The sequence below is a fragment of the Anguilla rostrata genome, chromosome 11, assembly GCF_018555375.3.
Source record: "Anguilla rostrata isolate EN2019 chromosome 11, ASM1855537v3, whole genome shotgun sequence".
Lineage (NCBI taxonomy): Eukaryota > Metazoa > Chordata > Actinopteri > Anguilliformes > Anguillidae > Anguilla > Anguilla rostrata.
Genome location: NC_057943.1, coordinates 21218956 through 21228926, shown reverse-complemented (window position 1 = coordinate 21228926; position 9971 = coordinate 21218956). Strand labels below are relative to the sequence as shown.

Here is a 9971-nt window from a genome sequence, read left to right as displayed (position 1 = left end):
TCTCACCTGTGACCAAGAGTTACAGTTTTCTGTTTTAGGAAAGGCTAAAGGCCTCTTGACAACATCTGCTTGATAAAAGCAGATCAACAAATTCAGCAATTGAATTGATAATTGTAATTTTCTACAGCAATTATTAAAGTACTAAATAAATAATAGCACTATATGCCTTTGCTTCTAGAAGTTAAATACTTTTTAATAGCCCCCCCCCCCCCCCCCCCATTCGTACAGGATAAGCGAAGTCTATATTTTACTCGAATTTACTGACATTATCCCCCCGCATATGATTGAAAATGTCAAGGCTCTGCTCTGCGTAACAGTAAAATACGACCCCAAATCACCGAGATGCCGATTCGCACGGGACTAATATTATCACATGACCTCTGTGTTTGGCGAAATATGGTAGGTAATTTGCGGTGGAATTTTTACTTTACAAATTACGGACATGGTAGATTCGCACGGGATTAAGATCACAGACGACCTCCGCAATTATTACAAGTTCCTAGAGGTCCCCAAGTTATACTAGTCCCGTGCGAATAGGGTTTATGACTGGTTTTCACACGTAGTGTTTTATAATTAGCCATAAGACTTCCAGCAGCACATAATATTTAAAATATTTCAAATAGATATTTGACACAAGTCTTCTATACTAGAATAATTTTTTCAGAATGTTTTTATTTTTTGTTCTGTGTATTAATATATAAAAGCAACATTTAACATATACAGGACGTAAAACCTATGAAACGACACAATGGTTGATGGTTATATACATTGTCATCACTGATTTAAGAATTTGAACATTCATGAAGCATTTGATTTCACATAAAGTCGTACACTCTGTCACTACTTTAATTAGTCTGTCCAGTGTCCTCCCCTCAAGATAAGAATCTCTCAACAGACAACAGAGTGCAACAGAAAGACAGGGCAACCACTCTCTAACGGGGTGAAGGGAATGAACGAGGACGAGGGAGTCACTCTGCTCATAGCTGAAACTGACATGAACCCATTGATTCAGATTCAAAGATTTTAGACATACTTATTCACCAAGCATATATGCCCTTCTATTTTGGTGCATGAGTGATTCTGAGAATAGTGGGGGGGGGGGGGGGGGGTTGTTTGTTTGTTTTTTTGCTTAAGAAGACTGTAAGTGGCCCACATAGCTTGCTCCAGAAAATTGCTTTTTTGATGGAAGACACTGCATGCCCTGGCCATGTGCCTGTGGTAGGCACGTGAAGCACTGTCCTTGCATCTTTGCTTTTCCACATCTCTGTTCTTACCACTCAGCGAGATAGCCTCTGTTTGTCTGGAGATGGAGAGCATCAATAACACTGTGCACTTACTGTAAGTGTGAAAACAGACAGATAATGAGGGAAATTACTCTGACTAAGTGTAAAAGTCAGAGTGACCAAAACTCTCAGTTATTGATATATTTGATATAGTCAAGAAAATTTGCAATAGAGTTTTTGGGTTTTGTAGGTACAGGTGAGGCATGGCCAGACAAATTAATTGCTGCTAATTTTTGTTTGTTTTAGGTTTCATTTCATTTTAGTTTAACAATATCTTAGCTTTCATAATCTGTCTGTTTTAATGCCAAATTCGGAGTAAAAATATAGTTTTGAAGCTATACGTAAGACAATAGCACCAGAATTTTGCATTTTCACTGGTCACCAGTCACATAATCACATTAACTGCAATCACCTTTGGAGTAGAGGGATCATTTAGATCATTAGAAAGCTTACGTTTTCCTTTTCCAAATGTATACAACTCAAAACGTGTTTTGGAGTCAACGTGACTGATTATGATAGAGCGGGTCACATATATGTGAAGCTGGTGCCCACCCTCATTGTGTCTGTATTTGCCAACTGTTACTGATGCTGTCTACATACAAGCGTGCTCATATATGCCCCCTGATGCTGTGAAGACACGTGGTTCTCTTCTGATACACATGGTGCCAGCCAACTACGTGAACTGGCCACAGGTGTCAGGTGCCAAGGTCAGATTAAATTGGAATTGCACATTAAAATACAAAATGACTTTTTGTATTTAAATTAATATAAACATCTGTTTTATAACTTGTCGATCTTGTGTTGTAGTTTCGTATTATTTCCAAAGAGCTGTTTTACTTTCATGTATTAATCCAACTATATAGGATGAGTTTCACCATGTGAGGAAAATCAGGCATTCAGTCAACAAGATTGTCAATCATCAGGCAATTTGCTTGTCTCCACTAATCAGAAATTGGTGTGGTGCTTGCCAGTCAACAAAACAACTATAGATCCCTTTTTTGCTTTCGCACCTGGGCATGGACCATTGTCCTATTAACTGGTCTAGCAATCTTGTGGCTTCTCTTGTTCACACAACAAACAGCCAGTATTTACCAGGCTGACAGCAGGACAGAGCCAGCAGGTTAATTGCTGTCTGAACCCTGCTGGTGAGGAATGATTTTATGCTGGTTTATAGAAAAGCTGGCTAATGTTAATGCTGTAGCAATAATATAGCTTGCTAATGAAGAAAGCTACTTCATTGTTAGACATCCTGTCATTCTTTAATGTACATGTACATCAATGGGAACTTTAGAAACCTCTGTTAACCATAACCAGTCCTTGATCTAGGACCTCTCAGTTTTGGACTGCCTGCATTCCAATCTGGCAACTCTCGAAGGGGAAGAAAAAAAATATAAAAATAAAAATCCAGGCATTGCGTCCATAATAGTTGGCGGCAATCTCTTGTAAGACACAAGTAGGGCATGGAATACTCTCTCCGCAGTCAGTAGGATTTGGCAGATTCTAAGCCAACCATGCATCTCTTAGATTGTTCCTTCATCCTTAGGAATGGCTTGTAAATAACTAGCAGACTGTCTAATTTTGGACTACCATTGAAAAGGAAGAAGAAACACTGACATGCTTCCACCAAGGCATGTTTGGTCAATGAACGAATTGAACAGGATCCAGACCAGTCAGAAACAGCAGGCACAGAAAGACTGGCAAAGAAGGACCCCCATTGGCTAGGATGTCGTCTAATATGACACATACCCTAAGGGCAGATGAGACGTTATACCTTAAATGGAACATAGGTTAAACCAGAACATGTTGGCGTGCATCCCGTCTGATCCTGGATTTTTCAGTGTCTGAAAAATTGATTTTTCCACTCATGTTGTTATGTTATGTTGTGTTGTGTTATGTTGTTGCATTTCTAGGACAGTTTATTTGTTCTTGCAGATGTTTGTTTGCTTGCTTGTTCCAATTTTGACATTCAGCATATTTTGTTATTCAAGATAACCAACTTCTGTTCACTCAGTCATCCTACAATACATCAATGCAAAAATAAATTAACTGTTGGTGGAGTAGAAATACCCAGTAAGAGTACATTTGTAGTGCCCTTGTGATAGTCTAGGACTGTACATTGAGACTTGCAGCTCAGAGCAGTGAAATAAACATCAGAGATGTGTGTAATCACGTGGCATTTTATAGCTGCTTCTTTCACTCGTAAGTGTACAGAAGGGTAAACCCAGTATTCATGAAGGTTTTTTTTACTATACAATCATGGTGATTGTAGTACCTGTAATTTTACTTGACATGGTGGAGATGAGACATGGACAAGGATTCACATTTCACCACAGGGTATATGAACAGAGCGCTCTCATCAAACTGACAACATATCATGAGTACCACAGACATATCTCTTGGACAAATTTCGCAATAAATTACCTGCAGACCAGAATGCATGCACCACACAATCTCAGGAAGATTGGCTGTGTGTGCTACAGAGCAAATATTGATGACCGTTTTGTTTGATGCAAGTTCCTAAACCTCAAATTGGAATGTATACACATGTATCACAGTAATCACAATCAATGTGCCTGCCCAAATACATTAATTGAGTTTATTGATTTTTCCTTTTTTTATTCAATGTTTATTCAATTTTATTTTTGTTTATTCCCTTCATTTCGTTGTATCTTGCATTCTACAGCTGTGAAATATGAACCCCACTACTCCTCTCCCATAAACTGAATATACTGTTTTAAAAGTGCATTAAAATCCACAGTTCCTAAAATCACAATTTTTTGCCACAACCTGAAAAGTTTGATAATAGCATTCTTCTTAGTGTTCTTATGTGCATGAATTTGAGGAATGTTTTTTGTTTTCCACAATTCATTTTAATGCTATTTTCATTCAAGCTGTATTGACTTTACTCCCACAATCTACAACCCACAACTCCAAAATTAAAAAAAAAACTATTCTACAAATGAAAATGTATTTTCAAGTACAGAAATGCATTTATTATACAAATTGTGCTGGAAATTATTATCAAAGATGTTCAGGAATTAAGTTTCAAACAACTGATTACAACACAATGACTTAACTGTACATTCAATTTGAACAGAAATGAGGACACAATATCAATGGACAATATGCTTCAATCAGCCTATTATACGAAGAATAATGTTATCTACAGTGGTTATGATTTTGTGCCAGTGTGTGCAGGTGCAACAAACATGATAATTTACAGGCAACTGATACAAATACTTTACATACTTGTTCACTGTGCAATTAAATTATTCCCAAATGTACAAATGGGAAGAAGTCTATACTATGAATCTTGGTTGAACACACAGACAGAAGGGTGATATGTTCTGATATGACGGATACAAGATTTATCAAAATAACTTGTAGTGTAATATGCCTTTTAAAAAAGCCAAACTAAAGTGTGTTTAAAATATAAAGGTTTGTTTTTTGTCTTTCACAATATAGCCTATACCACTATATCTTCTTGCCACAATTACTGACATTTAAGTGATCCACAAATGTAATTATAATAATACACACATTTCTGGCACCTTGGTTTACATTACTTTGAGTTTGCAGCTGAAGGTAAGTTATCAATAAAATAAACTTATTTTCTGCTTTCAAAAAATATTTCAATTTTCAAAACAAATACCTTGAATATGCAATTCAATTAATGTACTATTCTTTCTTTTTATGTTAACAACATATTGTTCTAAATTGTCACAATACAATATAACGTTCTTCACAAGTTTTACATTCACATATTGTACATATTGTGTGTACATATATTACATATTGTAGACAACTGTAATTTAAAAAGGTTAAGATTACGGAATATACGATGCAAATGGGGCTCCTATCTTTCTCTGGTTACAGTAAAACTTCCAGCATTAATTCATCTCCAGGAGGCCCATAGTTTATACGAGTCCAGCAGTCATTAAATGTTCCATATCGTACAGAAACGTAATTGTATCGTTATCTCATAGTTTTACATATAGCTTCAAAGGATGTTGCAATTCTAAGTTTATTCAGATCCTACACTTCCACTTAATTAATGTATGACATCAACAGAACGTGTTTTGGGTTTCAAATGTTGGCTACATCACGCATTACGCAACTTTGTGTATGTTTGGTTCTTTGTATGCGTATAAATTTACAAAAGAACAAAACCATTTTGTAATTGTGCAGCAGTCACGTTCCGAAAACAAGCTTGTTGAAATAGCCTTCACAGTACGATTGTTTTATATCACGTAGGCGACTCTTCAGAGATTTCAGAAGTTGGCGTTGATGTAGCTTTGCAGCGGGACAAACTTGCGCGTGTCCGTGGTTGTGGTGTCTGTGTTGACGCTATACAGACTAAACCAAGCAGTCCTTCAGTGCGGTCTCACATGCAGCGTCTCTCATTCACACAATAAAAATATTAGCGATTCTGTAAACATGACTACTTTAAAACCTCTTGCATGACCCATCCAAGGCTGAAATAGAATGATCGCTGCAGAACTAATGTTGTTCAGAACTGCTATTCGCCGTCCCGAAAAGCCTGTGTTATCTCATCACTGGCAAGCATGCTTCAGACAACGAGTTTATCTGGAGTCCGGGGGGTTTCTAAAGCTCAAGTAGAGAGAACTGACCATGGTGGCTTCCTCGAGCATTGAGTCCTTGGGATCCGATGAGTCCCTACACAGTAGCGCCATTAGCTTCTTGGGCAGCTGGCCACTGAAGATCAGGTAGATACAGGGGTTGGCACAACTGTTCAGGCTTGCCAACAGCATCAGTATAGTGAAGGTGGCGGCTGAAATGGATATGAAAAGAGACAAATTGCCTTAATTACTGCGTAAATCCATAACGAATGCACTTCAGGTTACAAATACAACTTAGACGCTTTAGAAAAAAGTTTAGAAGTTATAAAGTTCTAAGCGTTAATATCATACTTGTGTCATTAAAAACAATCTCACACGCATGTCACTGTTTGCATGCTTATAACGTTTAATAACAATTATTTAACTAATAGCCTAGATATTCTTACTTTCCGTGGGGGCGTTTTGGTCCCAAACGGACCAGAGTTGGACAGTGAAGAAAGGAGCCCAGCAAAGAATGTACGCAAGAACAATAACCACTGTCATCTTCACTGTTTTTATTCTTGCTTTCGACACTCCAACGACGCTGCTTGCTCTTGATGGCAGGGGGTGGACCACGCCGTTTTCCCCTTCCTGATGCGTCTTAATGTAAAGGTTGATTTGAACGGCTCGGCAGATCCGCACCTGGCACACTACTACCGTGAATATGGGCACAACAAAAATAACCAGTGTCGTCCATGTTACATACGTTTTCAGTCCCCAGGGTTGTATGAAGTGAGCCCAGCAGTCAAAGACTCCGGGCGCGACTTGGACCATGGAAAAGATGAATAGCTGTGGGAGACCGCCGATGAGTGATATGACCCACGCCATACATACAGGAATATTCCAGCGCGCTCGCCTTCTTCGAAAAGTGACCATGGGGTTGCAGATTGCCTGATAGCGATCGATGGTCATCACCACAATCATGTAGGTAGATGCGAACATGCCGACAACCTGCAGATACTTCACCAGTCGACACACCATATCGGGTCCCATGAACCTGTCTGTTATGTCCCACACTAGCTGAGGACAAACTTGGAAGAATGCCACCACCAAATCTGCCATACAGAGGTGAAAGACAAAAACACGCATTCTCGACACTTGATTTCGTCTCTTCCACAGCACAAACAGGAGCCCTGTGTTCAGGATTGCAGCACTCACGAATATAATGCTGAGAAGCGCAATTTCAATTTTGGCCAAGTTTTCATCTCGCGGCTCGTCCTCGGTCACTTCCATCTTGAAACTAAAATTATTGCTGCTGAAATTGAATGATGACATCGTTTTCTCTGGAAAAAAATAAATCAATAGTTCTGCTAAGTGTGTACGTGGTTTTGCTGTTGGAGTTTGATGACAAAAGCTAATAATTGAGTGTGAATATCAATTAGCACGTGTCTAGTTTTGTATAGGCCTATAGCAAAAGTGTTGCGTAGGCTACTTCATATATTCAGTGCTGACTGTCCTGTTTCACTTTTATAAATACGTGAAGTAGAAGAAAAGGCATGGAGGTCCTTTAAAAAAAAGTCTGTTCTCAAACTAGCTCAGAACAGATTTGAAATTCTCGTAGTTTTAGCTTTAAATTCCTTTGACTGCTGGTTATTAAACGTTCCAACATATGGTGGTAAGTTAAGACTCACAATTACATCTTTTCACGGTTTCAACGAAGTAATTGATCGTGAAAGCAGGCGGAATGTTTGCAAAGATGTTGCAATGAGTTGGGAAAGCTGTTGCGTGTTGGTTTTTATTTTGCACGAGTACAGGGAGGAGCTATCCTTCAGCACCATGCTTCTGCTTTGCAGGCGCGCTTCTGTAGTACCGTTTATTCACAAGGCTACAGAGGAACATATATTTAAAACCACCGAGCTAAATACGAAACTATGCACGCTCATCTAAACCCTTTAGTCAAAATAGTATATGTAGATTCATTAATGCATCAAAGTCAAATACGTTGCTGTAGAAAATTCGACATTCAACTGAATGTTTCATATTGGTATGCTGTCAAATTCGATCTGTCCTTGCACAAGCAATAAAACCCATGAAACACATGAATTACGTATCTCGATTCATTGGCATGCAAGGGGCAGTTAAATGCAACAATAGTTACGATCGTAAACTTTGTTAGGAATTGTATGTTTTGGGAAGATGTTGAAAGTATTTTACAAGAAGGAACTAACAAAGTGTATCCTTCGTCGTCAGAACCATGATTGAAACCATGGAACAAGGTTCGTGGCAATGGAGAAATGCGGGTAGCCCAAAGAAGGTCTCAACGGTGAGTGTATGGATCTTTTTTATTTTTATTTTTATTTCACCTTTATTTCACCAGGCAAGTCATTAAGAACAAATTCTTATTTACAATGGCGGGCTGACAAGCGACAAAAGTCACTTAAGGGAAGGGGAGGTGGGCTAGAAGATAAAATTCAAATTCAAGATCTTCAAATTAGGGTGGGAATTGGACTTGTGCAGCCCTACATTGTACCCCAAATTTTGGAGTAGAACTCCAGAAAGTTCTACAGAAATGGCCAGCTCAATTTTCCATTCTTGTAAAGAGCCACCTCTGTTGATCCTATGACATTCCCCTCATTGTGTTTTGCTTCCTTTGAGCAAGGTGAACATTCCAGCATTCCCTTGCCACTATAGTTCTGAGTACTACCCCTGCTTCTGTCAGATTCTCCAGCTGTTGCAAATAGGTATTGCATATGTGCAGCAAGTCTGAATTTTCATACCAGCGCAATGCATTAATACAAAACAGAATTAAATCTTTCATAAAAAAATTAATGTTATGTTTCCAAAGAAATTATAACTCCTCTAAAAAATAAAGGCAAAAATTAAAAGTGTGAATTCGAAAAGGCATTAAAACACAAAACAAAACATACAAGCCTTTGCAGTGACAGAAATTAAACATAGCTTGTTAGTCTCTTTGTACCTCTTTGTCTGGAGCCACCCCTGAACTGAGTCGAACTGTCAATTAAGGTTAATCAGTTTCAAAGCCATCTCCAGGCAAGTGACATGCACCTGAGAAATATTTTTATGAGGCATTAATGCTTCTGACTAGACAGATGTGGTGACGCTTTGACACTGTGGATGCCTGCTGATTAAAATCTCTTTAATGAGATTTGTGAGGTGAATTTATAATGCCTCATACAGTCAATAACTCTGTGTCCCACTGTGCGCACACCCTGCTCTAGCCCTCAGCCACCTTCCTGGTGAGAGCCAGGCAGGGATTGAGGACAGGAGCACAATTATAAAGCAAACATTTATGAGCATCAAGCTTCAGGAGAATCCAGAGGCTTTGGATAAGAGCAGGTCCTCTGGGTAACGACATATTAACATTAAGATACATAGCTCTTCTCCCAGTTGATTGCAGCTCCTCCTCCTGATACCTTTCCGACTCTGGAAGGATGGTGCCAATCTCTTTTCCCAAGATAACACCAATCATATTCAGGTTTGTGCCCAATGATGGGTGGGGGATGGATCTCAGCTGATGAATGCATTTCACCCTACAATAGCAGTAGCAAACCACAGACCTAGTCCTGGAGGTCGGGTTTGGAACGTGGAAAAAAATGTTTATTCAGTTTATTCATGTTTATTTTTTTGTATCATCTTAGTGCAGTTATCCAGCAAACTCAATAATCCTGCTTTGTGAAACAGGGCCCAGGTGGTGTGTATGGGATGTGAGAGTATGTAAATAAAATACATTATACAAGCACACAAATTTTACCTCAGTCATTCTTTTCCCATTACGCATATATTATTGCACTGTTGAAGATTGTATCATTAAGGAGATGCTAATCCAATTAGGCAAACAGCTAGTATTTGAAGACGTTTGTAAATCATTTCAAAATTTCACTTGAATTTGACTTGACTGGTTCGCTTTCTGTCTTGGTACCTAAACACTTTCAATGTATTTAAACTTGGTATCTGTTATCTGAACACTTAGCTGGCCATCAAGCTGTGAGATTAGCAAGGAATGAGCTAGCTATATGATGTTACCTACCTATTTAGATATCTGCCTGAAATGTTTGTGGCTAATGATGCAAAGGAAGCCTTCTGACTTCACTTTAGACTGTAACTACCA

The 9971-nt window shown here is 38.7% G+C and overlaps 1 protein-coding gene across 1 annotated transcript; it reads right to left on the bottom strand.

Annotated features, from left to right (window-relative positions):
• Window positions 1–4231: 4231 nt before the first annotated feature.
• LOC135234276 (vasopressin V2 receptor-like) lies at window positions 4232–7586 on the bottom strand. The gene is made up of 2 exons (XM_064298720.1): window positions 6310–7586; window positions 4232–6075 (listed from the first exon to the last, which is right to left on the bottom strand). The coding sequence occupies exons 1-2, from the start codon at window positions 7175–7177 to the stop codon at window positions 5867–5869; spliced, it is 1077 nt and encodes a 358-aa protein (XP_064154790.1). The 5' UTR covers window positions 7178–7586; the 3' UTR covers window positions 4232–5866.
• Window positions 7587–9971: the final 2385 nt, after the last annotated feature.